This window comes from Lynx canadensis, chromosome A1 (assembly GCF_007474595.2).
Source record: "Lynx canadensis isolate LIC74 chromosome A1, mLynCan4.pri.v2, whole genome shotgun sequence".
Taxonomy (NCBI): Eukaryota; Metazoa; Chordata; class Mammalia; order Carnivora; family Felidae; genus Lynx; species Lynx canadensis.
The window spans coordinates 147,852,818-147,874,856 of NC_044303.2; the positions used below are offsets into that span (position 1 = coordinate 147,852,818).

General features: G+C 38.9%; 1 protein-coding gene across 2 annotated transcripts in view; it reads right to left on the reverse strand.

Moving 5' to 3' along the window:
* EDIL3 (EGF like repeats and discoidin domains 3) overlaps window positions 1-18,538 on the reverse strand; it is a 418,218-nt gene extending 399,680 nt beyond the window's left edge. The window contains exon 1 of one of the 2 annotated variants that reach the window (XM_030324171.2): window positions 18,183-18,538. In XM_030324171.2, coding sequence (XP_030180031.1) covers window positions 18,183-18,252 — 70 coding nt within the window. In that variant the 5' untranslated portion in view covers window positions 18,253-18,538. The remainder of the gene's footprint in view (window positions 1-18,182) is intronic. The other variant, XM_030324179.1, reaches the window with a different exon arrangement.
* Window positions 18,539-22,039: the final 3,501 nt, after the last annotated feature.

The following is a 22,039-nucleotide window of genomic DNA, read 5'->3' on the forward strand; positions in this document are numbered from 1 at the left end:
TGTCATCATTTCTTTGTGTGCTTATTTATGTTCCTTTTCCATACAGGTATAATCAAAAGTTTTTATAACATCTGGATATGTTCAGTAAAACACACAAAAACAAATGAGGGGGACATCAACACTAGCTGATTTTATAAAGGTATAGAAAACAAAGCAAGAATTTGGCTACCACCAAAACAGATGATTTATATGACAGTTTTCAGGTTCCAAAATCATTCCTTGTATATTGCTTCACTTTCATTTTGATCATAAGGGAACTAGGGCTTAGAGATTGGAGTTTGCTGACAGTCATAAGGCAAGTACTTGTTAGAGCCAGGACTGTCTTTTGATACCAAACTAGTCCACACTGCTACTACAGATGAAGAATTGTACAAACCTATGTCTACATGAGATTGTGTATGTAACCAATAGGAGGATTCTAGTTCCATGACCTTCATCCTTTGGTGTTTTGCCTATTCAACATGCTAGATCATATGGCAAAAGGGACTTGGTAGATGCAATCAAGATTGCTAATCACCTGACCTTATCCTGAATCTGCATATTATAACTGTTCTTTTGTGAAGACATGCATACAATACCCCCCAAAAGTGTTTTAAATTGTAACTTGATTTGGAAATAATCCTTAATGTGTTTGCCCAATAAATTTCAACACTTTTAACCATGTAAATTTCATGTGGAATCCTGCTTGCTCTGGCAATCAGATGATTTTAGTTATAAACGTTGTTACTTTGAAAATAGGTACAAACAGACCTGGCAATCTTCTATCCTAAATCATTAATGTCTATTTCTAAATTCATCTGAACCACCTGATTCATTCTATAGGAAGCCATATTAGTTCTACACTAATCCATAAAACATATTTGTATATCTATACCTTATATTTTTTAAAAAAATTTTTAATCTTTATTTATTTTGAGAGAGAGAGAGAGAGAGAGAGAGAGAGCATGAGCAGGGGAGGAACAGAGAGAGAAGGAGACACAGAATCCGAAGCAGGATCCAGGCTCTGAGCTGTCAGCACAGAGCCCGACGTGGGGCTTGAACCCACAAACTGTGAGATCATGACCTGAGCTGAAGTCTGACACCTAACCCACTGAGCCACCCAGGCGCCCCTCTAAACCTTATATTTAACCTAAATGTCTTAAAGGAAAGTTTTCTTCCCCACCCCTCTCCAGAAGTGAGGAAGTAGTAAAATTCAATTCTTTAAAATGCAAATGGAATTCTTTTATTTTAAAACCTTTGGGCCAACATAAACTTAATTTTTATCCATTTTTTGACATAAAATATTAAAATAAACTTGAACTGCTGAAAGGCAAGACACAGTGAAGAGTTTTCTGAATACTAAGTACTGACCACAGAGACCACGAGTCGTGAATAAGCAAATTACAAAAAACTTCCAAGCTGTCAACTGCCTTATATACCATATTTACATTGAGACCTATAAAGCCAAATGTGAAGTAAAAACAACCTAAAATGTTTTAGAAGTTTCTATTATAGGTTATAAATCAGGACACAACTTACAGTCTATATTCAGAGTACAGAGTCAGTGCCACTAGGTAGGAAGAATATAAAGGAAGCAAAGACTTCCCAGTGGGGTAGGTGAAGCTGAAGGATATTCTATTACAGATGATACCATAGACTATTTATGTCCCCCTCCCCCAAATCCATATTTGAAACCTAATCTGCAATGTGATTGTATTTGGAGGTTGGGCCTTTGGGAGGTGATTGCATCATGAGGCTAGAGGCCACATGAATAACATTAGTGCCTTCATTGAAAATAAGTCTCAGAATGCCCCTTCACTCTGTCAACCATATAAGGACACAGTGAAAGATGGCTGCCCATGACCCAGGAAGCAGGCTCTCACCAGACACTGAATCTGCCAGCACACTGCTTTTGGATTTTCTAGCCTCCAGTACTGTGAGAAACAAATTTGTATTTTATAATCCACCCAGTCTATGGTATTTTTCTTACATTAGCCCTAACAGACTAAGATAGTCAAATGCCCCAAAACACAATAATTTAAAATCAGAAACACAACCGAAATATATGTAACAGAAATTGAAAAATTGCCAAGCTCTGTTGATTGGCCATTTTGTCAGATCAATCCAGGTTCCCATCCCCTCCTTCGGTATCCCATTCTCCTTTGGTATCCCAGGGTAACCAGGGTAACTGACCCCTTTATAGCAATAGCCAGAACCACAACTAAGAAAATAAAAAATACCTAATATTTATTGAAAGTTTATATTGCCAGGATCTATAAGCATACTACATGGGTTGTATCTTTTAATCATTACAATGACCGTATTAGATTGTTCTTGCTTTATCCATACCCTATAGAGGAGGAAACAGGTTAGGTATGTAAACCTAGGTATGTAAAAGGCTTCAGAATTAGTCAAGAGTTTATCCAGGATCCAACTCCCAGTCTATCTGATTCCATTCTCTCATTATATTAGTATGCCTGCAAATTATAACTCAGTTAAAAGACTGAAGTCTTCTTGATAAAAATAAAAACTAAAATAATAAATGAAAAAGATGATTAACACTCAATTCATTTATCAATTACTTTTTGTCATAATTTGAGCCAAGCACTGTGCCTACAAAACTGGAAATACTAGTCCTCCTTTTCCTCATCCCTATCATCTCCATCCTGGCCAAAGACATTGTTCTAAGCACTTAACCTGTATTAAATCCTGACATTAACTCTCGGGGTAAGATTCTATTATCATCCCCATTTTATTTTATTTTTTTCTATCCCCATTTTATTTATTTTTTGAAAACCAAGGTTAGTCAACTGTTGAAGTTGAAAATCCTGATTCCTGAGCCTGAAACCTTTATCTTTTTAATGTTTATTTTTTATACTTTGTAGATATCACACACACACACACACTATATATATATATATATATATACACACACACATATAATGTATATGTATATATATGTAATGTTTTATTTTATATAAATAACTCTTCATATTTTAATGCTATATATAATATGTGCTAATAAATTAGAAAATATTCTTAAATTATACTATTGTATCAGAATAGATAAATTTAACAGAAATGATAAATTATCAAAAATGGAAAAGGAATAACAAGTGCTCCATTCATTATGGAAGACCCTAGAAATAGTATTCACAAAGTACCCAACAAACAGATAAGATTGCTTAGTAGGTGAGTTATTCCAAAACTTTAAGAAACAGAAAAACTCGGGGCGCCTGGGTGGCGCAGTCGGTTAAGCGTCCGACTTCAGCCAGGTCACGATTTCGCGGTCCGTGAGTTCGAGCCCCGCATCAGGCTCTGGGCTGATGGCTCGGAGCCTGGAGCCTGTTTCCGATTCTGTGTCTCCCTCTCTCTCTGCCCCTCCCCCCGTTCATGCTCTGTCTCTCTCTGTCCCAAAAATAAATAAAAAACGTTGAAAAAAAAATTAAAAAAAAAAAAAGAAACAGAAAAACTCTTAAAGTACTCCAAAGAAGAGAAGCTTTCTAAATAATTCTACAAGTATAGCATTTCCCTAGTACCAAGCTTGATAAACATCGCTCAAAATGTCATTGATAAAAACAGATGTAAACATCCCAAGTAAAATATTAGAAACCATATTTTGCTGTATTTCTAATGACATGCAATGATTAATAACTAAAATCCATAATTCATAAGTAATTTAATAATTAAAAATACTGTCCCACTAATAAAGAAGCAGCCCAGTAAGTGTCTGAACTGATGCAAATACATCATAGAATTTAGTGTATGCTGAGTGCTTCATTTTCTAAGTTTTGGTAAGTTGTGTTGGGACACATAGCTAATCATCTGGTAGAAAAAGCAAAGAGCAATTCTTACACACTTAAATTTCTGCCAAAAGCAGAAATCATAAAGGAAAATATGGATATATTTTACAAAATAAGTTTAGCTGTTACATAACAAACATAATAAACACAGAGACAAATGAAACATGCTTTTAATATATACCTCACTTCCTTAATGTTTGGGGTGAAAAGTGAGGCTTGACATGAGCACCCTACATAAAAGTGAGATCCACTCCTGAAATCCCGACCCCCTTCTTTTAACCTGCTAGACAATTTCCTTTGTTTATTCTCTAATCCCATCCATTTAACTCATTGAATTTAAGCTGTATCTGAGCAAGGTTTGCCGCCTGTTTTGTTCATTCTTGTAGTTCTATCACCCAAAACAGTTCCTGGCATCTATCTCTACTCAATAAAAAGTTGTGGAATAAATAAATCATAAGACTACGTGCCGTGATCAATTTTATGGTTAAAAATATTACTTTGAGGTATTTATTCATTGAAATGTCTCTAAATATAGACACCAAATGACACAATTATAGCTTTTCTTCAATGAGTGTATACTTATCAGTTCAAAAATAATTAAAACTTTAGAGTAAGTATGAGGAATTAATTGCCCCTCAAAAAAACTGCCAAATGTTTTCTTATCACATAAAAAGGAGCAAAGCCTTAGATTTCATAAGTGACTGCATACAATCCTTTGCCATATACCTTTTTCAGAAAGACGTGTTTTCAGAGCTTTCAGACTAGCAGTGGAAATCACACAATTATTGAGGTCACAAGCACACAAATAGTTTTAGAACCACTGAGGCTTTTAAGAAAGGAGAAGTATACTTGCCCAAAGGGGAATAAACAGCAGTTAGCTGTGACATAAAGATTGTCATTACATACAAAAAAACTCTAAACAGAGCTTTGGGCTCCTGGGCAGACACAGCTTCCTGGGGCTGTCTTTTCCCCTCTGCCAAGTACATCTGGGTGTAGCAGGTGTGACTGCATGGCAGGAGGAGGGAAAGAAGTTATGGTTGAAGGAAAGTTATTGCTGGTGGAGCTTATGGGAGTCATCCCCCAGGCACTGGGACAATTAGTAGATCAAAGGGCTACCTGCAACTCCTCCACCTGACAATTTAAACCACCACCAAGTGCTTTGATTTTGTTGCACATAGTTTTCTGGTCAACCCTTGATAATACAATGACAAACTAGAGCTTACTGTCTATCTTCCATATACAATTACAACTATTTTATTGCAATTTGATAATTTCAGGTAAAACCCAAATCTTGCTTTTAAAGTGTTTATAAATTAGACAGCTATGGAAACAAGTAGGTCATTTATTTAGTCTGCTCTTAGAGTTTGCCACTACTAAAGTATTTATTGCCTTCTAAAAGTGTATCACTTGTGCCATAAATTACAGGTCAATGCATCAGTGCTTCAAGCAGATAAGAATTTATTAAATGAGTTAATGGGTCTATCAAAGGAACACATTTTTTTTTAAACCAGGGAAAGATTTATACACCAACACAGTTGTTTTTAATTCATGTTTTTCATTCATCCCTGCAGGGGCAAATTTAGCCAACAAATAGGAAGTGCATAGTACTTACAAGGCACCATGGTTGGAGCTGGATATACACATTAGGGAACAAAACATATGCTTTTTCTGCCTACATAGAGTTTACAATACATTCGGAACAAGAAATGAAATAAATAAGTTATTAAGCGATTTTATAGCTATGATTTTTAAAAATGCCATAATTCAAAAAAACAGTGACAAAGAATAATGACAGGGGTATATGTGTACATGTTGGAGCATGGGTAACTTGGATAAGGTTATCAGAGAGATTCTCCGAGGTTGTTCAGTTTAAGCTGAGCAATGAAGTGGGAGAAGAAAATGGCAACATTTAGAAGGAGACAGAAATAAATGCAGAAATAGAAAAACTACAGAAATAGAGTTAGATGGTAGTTTCAACAAGATAATGAATGCTTTAAAGACCCAAAAGGAAATATATATGCAAAAAAGAAAACTAAGGGTAGGATTTGTTGCATATAATTTAGCAGATTATATATATATATATATATATATATATATATATATATGCGTGTGTGTGTGTGTGTGTATGCTATAAAAATACCAGTAGATAGCCTAATAATATAATTTGCAGGAAATGAAGTTAGGTTATTTTGTGATTCTATGGACAGAGAATACATCATTTAATAGTAATAAATGTTATACTAAATTCAAAATGAAAAAAAAAAGGAAAACTCCAGTGAAGGCAAAAGAAAAACAAAATTATGAAAAAAAATAATGGCACAGATAAATATTATTTGGAAAAAAGTGGTCTGATAGAAAAAACAGCAAAACAAGAGATGAAAATTAAGAATGTATTTGCAAAATTTGAAAGGACAGACTAGAGCGTGTGGCATTATTTAAGGAAGGCGCATCCCTGGAATTCTCTGTTGGTTTTTTGGCAAGCCTGTTGAATAAATACGTAGGCTACTTGGAGAGATTCCAAATGAAACAGCTAAAATGATGAAAGGAATGGCTTACAAGGACAGATTAAAGGAAGAAATATGTACAACTTTAGCATGTCAGGAACTAAAGAAGAAACATTATGGTTTACAAATATTTGAAATATGTAAATTTGAGGAAAAAGAATTCTTTGTGTGCAAGGTTGCACAATTTTGAGTATGCTGAAAAGGAAAAAAGAAATATTCTCCAAGTAATAATGTTGTTTTCCAGGAAAAACCATTTGGACAAATGATCCAAGGTGGGCAAGGATGAAGACCAGCAAGCAGACATAGACATTCCCAGTAACCTAAACTATGCAAACCTCAAAACACATAGAGGCCCATCTGGATAGGACAAAGTAGGTCACAACACAACTGCAGAAATCTTCCTATCTCCCAGATGTACCTTGAATTTAAAAAGGATCCTTCCCTGGATCTGGGTTTTTCTCTGTAATTGTGCTATAGTGAAGTAAATCCTGGACTTGGGTTTGTAAGTCTGAGTGTTGACCACTTACCCTATGCTCATTTATATCCTCATCTGCCCATAAGGTTAATAATAACCCCCAAGATGGTCGTGAGGTTTAAAAGAGCTGTTGCATATGAAAACATATTGTATGTGCTTAAAAGCAATGCTTTGAGCGCAACACGTCAAAAGCTGTAGGATGAAGACTGTCAAAAAGCATGATGCCTGGGACTAGGCCATTATATCTGTCTTCCTGGTCTAGGAGAAATCCACTCTCCCTTGAGTCACTGTTTACCCACAGCCCTCTTAATTGGATACTGTTTTCTCTCCCAAAGATTCTAGACCTCAGATGCGGCATTACTCTTTCCCACTCTTCAAAGCAACTTACTGAACATGCTTTCTCCTTCCTTTCAAATAACAAACAAAAAACAAAAACAAACAAACAAAACCCCCACCTGGGTTTAATTTCATGTAACAGATAACTATTTCCCAACACTATACCCTTATTATTATAGTTATCTCCTGATCGTTGCACTATATCCCCTCATTCCTCGAAAATTTCTGTTCCTGGTTCACTGTCATTCTCTCCAACATTTTTTTCTTGTGTAACTTTTCGGGATTTCAATACCCACATAAATTTTTTTTTACAACATGACTTGACTCTTTTATTCTAAGGATCTTGTCTTCTATCCTCGCTCAACCATAACCCCTATGATGATGTTCCCAAATTTATAATTATCAATAAATTGCAATTCCCATATGATTTTGGCAGTGCCCATGATAATTCCCATAATATCACTTTCTATCTTTCTTGTTCATTCCCTTCAAGATGTGGAACTCAACTTTTCAGCTACATCAGGATTTCTGGAACTCGACTTTTCAGCTACATCAGGATTTCTGGAACTCGACTTTTCAGCTACATCAGGATTTCCAGCGGGTCCGATACCTTCTGATAGCACTCCAATTTTCTTAGTTGCAAAGATGTGAATGAGACTTTGGAAACTATCTTAGTTTGGGACTTAATGAAGCAAAACTGATAAAAGCACCTGGCCTGAGAAATTCATAAATGGTTGAATACCTCTTAAAATGGAAAACCACAGAGACCAGGCTGGGAAAGAAGAGAGATAAGTAAGACTAAAAATTAGAGTGGTGAAAAAAGTGAGTTTGTGGGAGTAAAGGACAAAGAAAAGTAGAAAGACAGATAATTCTGGTGAGATAAAGTCTGAGAAATTTAAAGTACTGTTAGCTGAGCCAATCATGTGATGAGAAAATCCATTGAACAGCATTGCCAGTAGGTAACTAAACACGGAGATGGGAATCATTAGTGTTGGGAACTTCCAGGAAGTTTAATACCAGAATGTTAAAAGGGTCACAAGTTCATGCATGAAAGATTTTAAGGGGACAAATGTTAGAGAAGAAAGAAGATTCTGAAGCCATTGAAAAGTTCAGGATGTCATGATGGTTGGTAACAGGCTCCCTTAGAGAAACAGGGGGTATTATAGGCTAATGGAAAGAAAGTTGTTTGTTGGAATGAGAAGCAGGTTCTAACAGTCTTTGAAAAAGCAATAGTATAACAACTCCTCCTTCTCATCTTGTGAATCCAACAACTGAGGGGGAAAAAAAAAGAGAAAAGTATTTTGGACCCAGAATATGTACAGTCAAGTTCAAACTCTGTCACTGATTGCTTGAATTACAGATCATGTGACTTTTTGAATCTCAGCTTCCTTTTGTGTTCAACAAAGGCTTCTTGGGGTGCCTGTGTGGTTCAGCTGGTTAAGCATCTGACTCTTGGTTTTGGCTCACCCGGTTTCCCGAGTTCAAGCCCCGCACTGGGTTCTGCACGGCTGGTGCAGAGCCTGCTTGGGATTCTCTCTCTCTCTCTCTCTCTCTCTCTCTCTCTGCCCCTCCCCCACTTGCGCTGGGTCTGTCTCTCTCAAAATAAGTAAGTAAACTTAAAAAAAAAAAAGAATGTCTGGGGCGCCTGGGTGGCGCAGTCGGTTAAGCGTTTGACTTCAGCCAGGTCACGATCTCCGGGTCCGTGAGTTCGAGCCCCGCGTCAGGCTCTGGGCTGATTGATGGCTCAGAGCCTGGAACCTGTTTCCGATTCTGTGTCTCCCTCTCTCTCTGCCCCTCCCCCGTTCATGCTCTGTCTCTCTCTTTCCCAAAAATAAATAAACGTTGAAAAAAAATTAAAAAAAAAAAAAAAGAATGTCTTCTCTGCTCATAGTAACTAGAATGGAGATGGAAATGCTTAAGAAACTTTATTGTTTTATTATTTTACAAAAATAAATATAATATATGGGGGTCTATTTAAACTATTAAATATTGTACATCTGTACAATGTTATTAATAAGGACATCTCATACTAATTGATGCAATTTTTATCATTTTGTAAAATGTTGAAAGTTATTCCAATTCTAGTTAAAAAAATAATAAATTGTCTTTTGGTTAAATGCTAAACCAGAAAATAGCATTTTCTTTCTTTAAAAAAATGTTTATTTATTTTGAGAGAGAGAGAGAGAGAGAGAGAGAGAGAGAGAGGCAGAGAGACGGAGACAATCTCTGTGCTGTCAGTGCAGAGCCTGATGCTGGGCTCTAACTCACAAACCAGGAGATCATGACCTGAATCAAAGTTAAGAGTCGAACACTTAACCAACTGAGCCACCCAGGCGCCCCAGAAAATATATTTTTCTAGCTGATGGTTTGAAACCACTTGGTGCTTTTGTTTGGCTAAAATTTGTTAATGGGGTCACAGGAAAGTAAAATTAAATGAGGATGGGATGTAAGGCAAATTAAATACCTTCATTAAACTAGCAGAAATAAAAATCTTATTAACCTTTAAAATCATTTCGTCCTATATTCTGTATCTGAAAATTACAGAGAAACTGTAGTCTTACATATCATATCAAGTAACAATGAAACAATGTAGAGGAACAATGGAATCCTAGAACACCAAAAATATATATATATATATATATATATAAATCATAGCGCAATAAAATTGAATGGCAAGACTGAAAAAAAAAATGAGTTTGAATTACTTCCCAAGTGTTCTTCTTTTCCCCACCTTTGCTATTCTTCCTGGTGATGCATGATTCTGAAAGACACATTAACTCTTTCTGACCAAAAAGAACATACTCTAAACTTTATTTCTGAATATGACAAGAGGTATGACATGTTACCAACTTAAATTAGAACACTGTAAAAGTACTGTCTAGAGAAGAAATATAATTGACCATTTCCAAAATATCTACCAGTTAAATAGTAATAGATATGAAATGTGAGCTTTATAAATAAAAGAATCATTTAACAAACTATCTCCATGATAGACATGATGTGTCACTCACTGAAACAGCATGCTTTAGTGGTTAAGAGAGCAGGCTCCAGATTTAACCTGGATTCTAATTCTAACAATTTACTTAGTAGCTGTGTGATCTTGGGAAATTATTTAACCTCTATATCTCCATTTATGTAAATAGTAACAGTACCTGTGCCTCAGAGACTTGTAAGAATCAAAGTGGTACTTAGAATAGTGGAACAGATAGCATGATCCCTATAAATACTAGACTTGTTAACTGTATTTAAGAAAGATATCAGAATGAATGCCTGTTTCAAGTTGTCTAACAAGATGCTTAAAACTGACTGGTGGCAGTCCCCAAATAAAGAGAAGAAAAAAAAAAAACTGATACTTGAAAAAATATTGTTTCTGGGTCAAAATTATGTCAGCTGGAAATGTCAGAACCTTGTATTTAACAAAGAAATGTATCACTTAGAGGTAACTTTTCTTCTAACTGAAAATGCATAACAGCCATAAAAAACACTTTAAATTTTGCCTGTATGTTAATATCACATTTTCAACAATGCTCTTGCAGGAGCACTGAGAAGCTCAAAGTATGCTCATTCCACAACACAAATTGTAAAAAATGGTTAAAAAAGAAACAAAGCTTTTAAAGTTTCTGAAACTACTTTTGACACATTGTTTTTCAGTAAAAGACAAAGCGCTGTTTCAAATGTCTGGGGACTTCGTAAGAACACTGATGCGCAGGGGCAGGAATAGCTCCATTCATTTCCATGTTTATTGAGTGTTTGTTTTAGGTTTTGTTGTTGTTTAGTTGGGTTGTTTGTCCTGCCTGCCACCGTTGTAAATTCTGGCTTTACAGGAAACACAAAACATGAAACAAGAATTTGGCGTATAAATACTAAAGCATTTTGAATGGTCATTAGCTTGATACTTGTCCATAGCTGATAGCTCAAAAAAGTTAGTGCTTACAAAATTAAACTAGTGAAAGAAAAAAAAAGTTGAATAAACAAGGTAAAATGAAAGTTCTAACTGGCATTAGGAGAGAAAACTGTGAAGGGAGAAGGGCATGAAAGATATAAGCACAGATGAAGGACTAATGCCTGTAGAGGGCAGACATTACTGGGAGGGAGTCGTCAACTTATTTCAAACAAAAATATTCTCCACTGTTCCCATCTGACTTTTTCACTATTTTCTGCTCAAGAGTCATGAGCCCATTTTACTCTGGTTGTCTTCATATAATCTCTAGTATCAGTAAAATGTGAATGGTCATCGTGACCTCAGTATAGCAAGAAAAGGCTCAAGAGGACGATTCTGCATTCCCCAAATTAAAAACTTCATCAAATACAAAGCATAAACCTTAAAGAATGTGTGATGGCCTAACCTCATTGAGAGGTTAGCTTCAAATCAACACAATGTCATCTAACATGAGATTAAAACCCTGGCCTTTCCATGTATGGACTGTTATACTACATTAAATTGTTCTTTAAAAAAAAAAGATCAATCAGTTTGATGCAGACGTGTTTTAGAAAAGAGAAAAAGAAAAGCTAAGACATGGACTCAACCTTCTTTCACCATAGTAACAATCACTTTCAAAAGTGCTTTAGCACTTAGAAAAAGCCTTCACTTAAATTCTTGTACGTAAATCCTCCATTCTGCTCCATGCACTATTAAATCTCTTGTTGAACAAATCCTATGCAGTTAGTATCACTATAAGAATGCATATTTTGAAACAAAATAATGACACATTTTCTCCTAAAATATAACCCAATAATTGCATGACATCTTATCTGCACTCTGAGGTCTACTTCTTTTGTACAGCATTGAATCTTGTGTTTCCTAAGAGTTTCATTCATTGTTTTAGTGAAAAAGTATCAGTACAAAATATATGATAACACATTCTCTGGAATGATGGGAAAATAGCATATTAAACAAGCAAATTCCTCAGATATCTGTCTCTTTCACCATTGAGTAGGTTTTCTAAGCTTAAATAGTTTTGACAAAATCTCTTCAATAATACATGCATTTCACTGCTTTTATACCCCCAGATATTGAACATATTGCTGTGAGTCTTTGTCTAAGATCCAAAGCCAATATTGGCACCAATTATTAGAATGTTCTCTCACACACTAATGCCTTTTAGCCTTTATACTTAGCCCCTCCCCCTGGTAAATGTCCCTCATTTTTTTACACTGTAAGATATCACTGCTTTTGCAGAGACTTTTTCAGCCCTGTTTCTAATAGCTGCCATGGTTTTTTGTTCTGATTAAGAGTGAACTGTCACCTCATATGCCTTTCATTTTCTGGATCCAGTTTATAGAAAGCCTGGGAACTTAAAAACCAAGAGACTTTTCTATATGATCTAAGTACTACATGTGTTCTCTATCTTAGGTGGTCTGGAGTTTTTGATGTTTTCTCCTAGTTTCTCAACTATGTGCTACAGGCAAGGCAAGAGACTTCTCTACAAGTAGGATGGATACAAATTATTACCCAGTTGATAGTTTCAGGCAGGACAAATCCAGGTATAAAATGTAAAGTTGGTTTATAATTAAGATCCTGACGTACTTCCATGTATGTTTTAGACCTCAGGATTTAGTAATAGAGGCTTCCCACAATGATGGTTTTTCCTCTTACACACACAAAAAAAGTAAATTGAAAACTGCACACCGCTTTGGTGATTTGAAGCCTCTTAATAATGAAGACAGAATTTTATAGTGGATGTTGTGCCCCAGTTGCTATCCAGCAAGGAAATGTTGGGGAGGCAGGAGGAAAAGAGGAGAAAGATGCAGGGGCAGAGAAATGAAGAGAATTTTCATATTAGGAGGACTGACACAGGTTACCACTGGAGACAGATAGTTTGGCATGACACAAGCTGATACACCTCATCAGCTGTACAAGAACCTGAGAGAACCTGTAGAAATGGTGTAATGGTGAATCTGTAGCCAGGTGAAAGGCTATATCAGCAGATGCTAGAACTAATTTGTAAGGAATGTAATCATTTAAGGATTAATTAAAAATAAATAAATGATATCAAGTCACTAATAGCTAGCGATACATAACAGGAACACATATAAGGGTTAATAACTGGCTGCAGTGGGTTATAACAAAACTTTATCATGTCATTTGGTCTCTTTTGGCCACATGACTTTTGTTATTTAGATACTTGCAAGCTCCAGGAAACATATACTTTACCATCATGATAAAAAAAAAAAAAAGGTAACTAACCATGTCTTATCAGTTCTATAGATGTATATAAATATACAGGTGAATATATATCCACACAAATCACAATACCAGAATTTCTATTTATAAAACTTAGAGCTGGTATGGAGGCTATGCTTAAAAGTATGCTAAACCATTCAGAGATAATTGTTTTCCTGCAAGTACCTCATAGCTCTATGTGCATGTCCTTGGATGGTACTCAAGAGACCCCTGAAAAATAATGGTTCAACCTAGACATGCACTTGTTAGTGGCTGAGTAACTCTGTTTCTAAGTTAAAAAAACTGTGGTAAAAGAAGTAGGTTCTTACAACTCACCCTCCCTCTCTTTTTCAGGGGAGCAATGAAAACTAATAACATCAGTTTCATACACAGCAGAAAGTCACTTTACATGAATTTGCAGATTCACCTTTACTAGTTTGCTTATTTTATTTTTTTCATCTTTCCTTTAAAAGATCTCCATTGATTATCCTGACACCTGCTGGCAAGGGCACAGTTGATCCTGGTCTGCTTTTCCCTTCAACAGCTTCCTCAAACCAAAGACTTTTAGAGGAATTTTCAGTGACAACTAAGTGGTAATGTATTCAGTTTAAGTATTTATAGTACTTAATTTCTAGCATTATCACATAACCATGAGAACAATTTCAATACTTATTCTACTCCACATGGGTAACCGTTTGACTTTTTGTATACAAATACATGATTGTTTTGATTAACCAAAAGTTATTACAATCATTACATGGGCTATTATTAAACAAACAAACAAACAAAAAAAACATGCCTGGCATCTTCCTTACAACCCAGAGGAGAACTGAAAAACAGAAATGGCTTGCTTTTGGTTTTCTACTCTTTTCTTAATTATAATGCAGTGTACAAACTACTTAGGAAATAAACCCCACTATGTAAAAAGTAAATTGATTAGCTATGAGAAGTCATACCATTAATTACATATTTACAAGATTTGCTATCTATTTCTCACTACCTACTCATTATGATTTACTCTGGCGTGAACTGAGTTCTAAACCCTGCACTGTTTTATGGTTTTGTTTGTTTGTTTGGCAAGAATATGATGAACCTACTACATCATGTATCATATTCAAAGCTACTGCACCTGAAAGTGTACTCAGTAAACAACAAATGCCAGAATTACTTTCTTAGGCTTTATAAAACTTTTGGATCAGGCAGGCTTTTTTTTTTTTAAATTGTACACAAATGATAAGATATACAGTCCATCTCAATTCAAAACTCTTCAAAAAATTAAAAGTTTTAAATTAAAGTACCTAAGTAAAAGTTTTATCTTAATATCAATAAAATTAAGACTCTAATTTAGACTCTAAGGACTGCCCAACTTCTATTTTGTAATGATTTTGAGTAACCAAGCTATTTTATATTTACTCATGTATATTTTATCCCCTTACTTTACATTCCTATAGTTTTGTGAGAAGGAAAAATCACATGTATCTGGCAATAAAAGGAAACTTTATGAAAATATTTACTAAAAATACCTTAGATCCTGAATACATGTTTTATATCAACGTTAGTCTTTAAATATTTGAGAAAAATACACGGGAGTTTTAGAGAAGAGTACAGAAGTGAAATACATTAGCCCGGTTTTGGAGACCTTTGTGACTTCAAGACTATAGAAGGAAGAATGTAGTACTTCAAATTTTAACCATTAATTTTTATTATTATAAATCTAAATGTGTTCCCCAAAATATGCATATTTAAAACAAAACACATCTCAATGCTATGGAAACATTCCAAGAATAATGAAAAAAGCTTTTTAAGTACCAGAGAGGGAAAAAAAGTGGATGTATCATGACAGTGCAGGGCATGGCCAATATTTTGCATTACTGTCAAACTGTCACAGCAGAATACTTTATCTTCCCTTAATTATTATTTTTAGTTCAACCGTTTAAAATTACCCTTAGGTGTTACAGCTGGCATTTGACTTAGCATTTATTTTTAAAGTACAGAAATTACGGTCATGTAAATTGAGAAACAAAGACACTAATGTGTGACACATTTTAAATACAAAATACAAAACACAAAAACCTGTTAATTTCAGTATAAATATTGCTATACTAATCATAGAAGCATAGTGTTATTATCTTGAGTGAGATTCTTCAGGTACTAATTTATTCTCATGTAGAGTAACTAAAATTCACCATTGATAAAAAAAAAAAGGAAATTCAAATGCCAATGATTCATAGTATTTAGGACATGTCTAGACATTTTTAGACAGTGCCATTTGCTTAAAGACTTCAGGCACCAACTGCAGGCACAGGGACAGATTGCATAAGATGTCACGTGCTTGCTGCAACTGTATGCATGTTATTGGATTTTTCAGAGCAACCCATAGCGATGAATAATTTAAGAGTTAATAAAATATTCACCCTGACTGATCCATTGGTTTAATTTTAAAATAAAAACTACTAATAAAAGAAATTACCAAATCCCAATCATTAATGCACGTAAACTGCAGCCCACACAGGGAAACACCAATTTCTAAAAGGCTACATTAGATAAACGATGTCTGGGGAGGGAGGATGCGAGGGAAATTCCCAGTGTTAACACTGGCTTCAATAAGTTTACTCAAAGTTTAATTGTTTGGAGCTGTCACGCAAGCTGCACTCTGCCTTCTGCTGGGCTGAGGGGGACTATATTAGAAAGGTGCAAGTTCAACCAAAAGAGCCCGTTGAAAATGGTCCGTTTCTCTCCTTAAAGCCCTCTTTCCTTCTAACCATGGGCTGGCTGGAAAAAAAAAAAAAAAAAAAAAAAAAGGAGCAGTCTACTAAAGAACATGGAGTACACCGCTGCCCGATGGTTGTGTCTGGGAGCGGGAAAGAAGAGGCCCGGCAACATCACCGTGGCTGGTTTGCCTCGCGCGGTAAGCAGTGCCCTAGGCGCGGGTATCTTTAGAAGGCAGAGCTGCGGGCTGCATCGAGCCGGGACTCACCGCACCCCAGGGTTCCTGCAACCAGACCCTGCGAGGAGAGCGCGGCCACGCACGCTAGACACGTTATCTCCTCCTCCACCCCCTCCGCTCTCCACCTCGGCTCGGGGACAGATGGTGGCTGCGGTGGCAGGGTGTAGGTGCGTGTGACTGGGTGAATGTGTGTCTTCGTGTGTGGGGTGGGAACGGAGGCGGTGAAGGGAGGAGGAGACGATTGTGCCTGCGGTTCTTCCCTTCGCCTTCCTGCTAAGGGAAGAAAGTGCAGAAGGAATCCAGATGGGAAATGAGAGAAAGGAAAATAACAGTGGTGGGAGCACTGCCTTCACCCTATCGCCTGGGAACTCGGCTGAGCAACTACAAAGCCATTACCATCCCTTCACCTTCAGTGGAGTGGCTGCTTCTGCCTGATAACTGGAAGGGCACTTTGTAAACGCTGGCAAGGCACACACCTACACGCACGCCTACACACGCTGGGGAAAATAGCCACCTTCTGGGGGAGGGAGGGAGGGAGGGAGGCCCAGGCAAAGCTCGGCCACGGATCGCTGCCGGCAGGGCAGTCGAAGGCCTCCAGGAACACCAGGCTTCTTGGGCAAGCAGTAGCCCGAGAGCCCACAATTTTTCTGGGAAGCAAATGGATGGATGGATGCATGGATGGTGCGTGTGGAATACTCGTGTAGTGTCTAATTTCAAATGGATTCGAGTCAACGCTTTTAATTCAACTATCCTTTTTGAGAGGCACAGCGTTTTAAACCCTGTAGTGCTCTCAGCTCTCCACCTGAAGCAGCCTGCTAAGGGTTGTTATCACCCTCGGACCCCTCAGAAGGGGCATTCTCCACCCGTGAGCGCCGAAGGGGAGCAGGACCCCCTTGAGCGGTCTCTCCAGGGCCCCTGCCTCTCCTCCTGCCCTTTTCCAGCGCCAACTTGAGCCTGGACCCGCGACCCGCGCAGTGACGCGCGGCCAGAACAAGGGTTCGTATTGACAAGCCACCCTTCGCAAAGGACCTGAAATTCGTCTATACAACTCAGTAGGAGACTCCTCGGAGTCCTGTAATAATACTAATTATTTGTATTTTATTTTATTTTATTTTATTTTATTTTATTTTATTTTATTTTATTTTATTTTATTTTATTTTAATTTTATTTTGCAGTCTGATTTATTTCACACAAGTCATGGAAAGCACAACCAGACCCGCTCTTACAACTTTTCTGCTCTTGGGCGGGGGAGCGAGGATGTTTCGCACTGCAAGATTGTCCATGAGCACGAGTTACGCTTGCACCCGGAGGGAGTGCTGAGCCAAGCTCGGAGCCCCTGAGGTTAGGCGAGAGGTAGGTTCCAGGGTTTTTTCTGTCCAGGGGACGGGAGGCAGGAGAAAGCCCGACTGACTAGTCAGATCCGCCTCCACCTCACCCACCTCCAAAACTCCCAGGGCCAGGTTCGGATTTGCAAAGCGCGCAGCCCGGGCCCACTTTGGCAGAACCGCACCCGGGAGCGGACCGCCATGCGGCTCCCCAGCCTCTTCCCGTTTCAATCAGATGACGCCCGCACGCTCGCCTCCCGGCCCGGGCCCCCATGGAAGCCCCGCCCGTCGCCCGTGGCTGGCATCACTGGCATTGCCCAGGGAGGTTCGCGCAGTGACCCGTCGGCCGAGTGAGCCGAGGAGCCTCTGGTTCCCCGGAGCGCCGTTCCTTCCCGCCTGCCCCAGTCCCCATCTTTCCTCGATCTCACCTCGGTCCCCCCGCACCCTCTTCCCCCGCTCAGCCCCACGCACTCCGCTCTGACTTTGCCAGCACTTTTCCGAGGCACCTAGGGCGCGCCGCCGCCTCCGTACCGCCCGCGGCGCTCGCCACCCCTGGCGCGCCCCGGGGACCGCCTCCAGCGCCCTGCGCGGCATTTCCCAAGGGACTTCAGCCCGTCCCGCACCTTGCAGCCCGGGCCCCGCCGCCTCACCTTTGCAGACCTGGGGGACACTGAGGCTGAGCCCGATCAAGAGCCAGGCGGCCACCGAGCGCTTCATCATTCTGTCTCCCGGACGTGACCCCGGCTGGTCAGGGGTCGTAACGGAGGGCAGTGTCGCTGAGGTGGCACCGCAGGGCAGCGGCAGACCCCGCCCCTGGCAGAGAATTCAAGAAGACGTCTTCTGCCCGCAGCACTACCTTAAACAAATTCTTGAAGAGGACGAGAAAGAGTGGCGACCAAAGAGAGGAACCTCTCTTCCCCTTTTGCCTGCGCTCCGGCGCGAAGAGGTGGGCGAGCTCCGAAGAGCCGCTGGCGGGCTCAGCCTCCGCTGCGGGTGGGTCCCGACTGAGGCGCTGCGGGCGGGGCGGGGCGGGGCGCGGGTTCCCGCGGCGGCCCCGGGTCACCCGCGCGGGTGGACGGGCAAACGGTGCGCTCGGCCCGCTCAGCGCTCGCCGCCGCAGCTGCGGGGCTTCTGACTTGGGAGAACAATGAAGCGTGAGCTAGCGGGGAGCCAGCCTCCGGCCGGGAGCGCACTGTGTACAAACAGAGGCGGCGTGCGTGTGAGCCCGAGCTTCGCAGCCGCCGCGCTCCCCGGGTGCCTGCCCGCCCCACCCGCCTCCCGCCTCCCCTCTTATTCCCTCCCCCAGTCTTCCTCTCTTTCCTCCCTCTCTTCTCCCTCTCTCTCCTCTCTCTCTCTCTCTCTCTCTCTCTCTCTCTCTCTCTCTCAGGTGGCTCCTTCTGCTGGAAGAGAAAAGGGACACACAACTGCAGCCACACCCTGGCACCTGCCACCACCTCTAAAGCTCCTATATTGCCTGTGCCTTCCCTGCACACTCTGGAGACTGTAGAGTTAAGGGAAGTACCTTGGGGTCCGAGATACTCTCGGTTCCAGCACTGACTTTACAATTAACCACGTTAAAGGTGCCCCTGAAGTTCCGTTCTCAGTATAGCCAGGGAAAGAAGTTAAGAAATTTTGAAAAGTGACTCTTGGGGCACGAAGCTACGTTAGAAATGGAACCCTGTAAAGTGAATTGCCCAGATCCTCAGAAAATACAACCTAGTCCAGCAGGCAGACTCTAGGCTGCTCTGTTGCACTTTAGTTAGCTCTAGGGCTGGGAGAGAGGGTTGTGAGCTTATCTACTTACAGGGACAAAAAAGGTGAAGGCCTAGGGCAAGACAGGAGGAGACACGTTTCATATCTGGTATCTCGTTAAACAGGACACGTTTCAGATGAGAAATAATGGGGAGAGTGTGGGGACTGTGCAAGAAAATAGAAGGCAAGGACAGATTCGTGAAGTGTTACTTAGGTGGGTCAAATTTCTCTGCTACCCACCAAAACCAATATAAACGACCTAGTTTTTGCAGTGAAGGAAGCTGCAAAATACAGACCGTGGCTTAAAATAGTGCTTCCTCCTCTGTTTTTACCTTTGATTGCTTAATGTACATGGATTTGATCCCAGCAGTTGCAGGTATCAAAATGAAACACAGGTCTTTTACCTTCTTCCAGAGAAGGAGGTAGAGAAAGAGAAAACCACAGGAAGGGGAGAGTTGTAGGATACATTCCTGAAAGCAAGGATTTGAAATGAGAATGGACTCAGAAAGAGGTAACAGGGCAACTTCATCTCCTTTTGCCTCCCTGAATCCTTTAAATGCCAAGTTCTATCTTCCTTGTGGAATTGCAAGTGAGATCAAGGATGAAAGGTTGATGGGAAAGTAATACTGCATGTTGCTATGGAGGAGTTAAGGTACTGTACCATCCACAAACACGAAACAACAGCAGCAACAAAAATGATGTCAGAGCAAGTTTTGTTGAGATCTCATGTTTGGTGGGAGGGTAAAAAAAAATACATTTTTTAAAACCTGACTTGGCTAAGGGAAAGAGGGAGAATCATTTATTTACTACTTTAAAGCTTAAAGCCACAGATGTGAGAATAGGACACCATTATCCAGAGCTGTTGCAGGGAAGTTTTACACAAATTCCCACTTTCTTCCACATCATTATTATCTGATTTTGAAAGTAAGCTTTCAAGTCATGTTGTGGCATGTCCATCATAAAGTACCTGTAACATTTTGAAATGATATATTTACATTTAGTTTTAAGGTTTTATTTTTAAAGGATAGTACTAAATCTCAAAAATATAAAATTGGGGGCACCTGGGTGTCTCAAGCAGTTAAGCATCTCTCAGTTTTGGCTAAGGTCATGATCTCACTGTTTGTGAAATCAAGTCCCCCATAGGGCTCCAGGCTGGCAGCTTGGGATTCTCTCTCTCTGACCTTCCCTTCCCCCCTCTCTGGGTCTTTCTCAGAATAAATAAAATAAACTTTAAATATATACTTATGTTTAAAAATATATTTATATATACTTATATTTATATATACATTTTATTATAAATATATATTATATATATATAAATATGTTATATATTTACATATATATCAGAATCCAGTTTTTCTGTGATGAGAGATAAAGAAGGGTGCCAAGAGTTTTATTTTCCTATTTTATTCTTGGTTTATTCCCACTCTTCCCTTAATAAGTATGTTAGGAAGTTAAGTTTTTAGTAACTGTGCATGTTACTGAAATTTTATCTTTTATTTTAAATTCTTTTTGAAAAAATACAGGAAAGGGATGCCTGGGTGGCTGAGTGGGGTAAGTGTGTGACTTCGACTCAGGTCATGATCTCCCAGGCCACAAGTTCAAGCCCTGCATCAGGCTCTGTGCTGACAGCTCAGAGCCTGGAGCCTGCTTTGGATTCTGTCTCTCTCTCTCTCTGCCCCTCCCCAGCTTGCCAGCTATTTGTCTGTCTTTCTCTCTCTCAAAAATAAACAAACGTAACAACAACAACAACAAAATCCTCCAGGAAAGCACAAAATTACATTAAAATGCATATTCTATGACCAAATATCTGGAGTTTGTGCCTGTAAATGCCATTCTATATTATCAGGTAGATGACCTGTAAAATATGTTACCAGTTCAGTGCCATTTCCAGGTTAAATTGGATAGTCTTAGTTCCATATGCATAGATCTTGTGCAGTTACTTCTTTTTCCCACTTATCAATAATGATGATGTACCAAAAAGACTTTAACTTTGAATATTCTAGGCACTCTACCTTATATTTATAGGACTTATGTCACTCTTACTAAATTCATACCTACCTTCTTCAGAAGTGGAATATAAAAAATGTTTTAAAAACCACAGAAAAAAGGTTTATTTTTTTTAAAGGACAAAATGCCGTTATGACTTTTACCTCACATAAATTGCAAAGAGACTTTTACTGACTGTATATGATGTCTACAGTTTTATACCTTGTCTAAATATGTGCCTGAAATGTCAAAAACAAATCTATACTTCACTTGAAAACAGAACTTCCCAAAATATTTTCTGCAGACTTACTTTCCCCAGGATGTTAATAAGTTTTGGGCAGAAAAAGAGGTTCCGTGGTCAAATAATTTTGGGAAAGACTGTGTATTAAAGCATTAAAAACTTTGAATTGTCCTGTGCTTAAGAAACGTTTCCAAACATGTTTAATCCAGTATTTTGCAAACTTTCCTTTTTTTCACATGACAAACTTTTCTTCAGAATACCTGTTAAGATAAAGGGGATTTAGTGCTATAAGGAAAACAACTTGGGAAATATTGTCTGAAAATAAAAGAGAATAAAGAGTCAACAAAACAAACAAAAACAAGACTGAGGGAAGTTTAATGGTTTTCAAGAATTCTTCTTACTGGCTCAGAGTTTGGATTCTAAAACAGTACATACCTCAATTGAAATAATATCTTTACCATTATGACTCTTTTAATGCAGGCAAGGCAATTAAAGGCCAGGTATCAGTATTCTGATCTGTAAAAT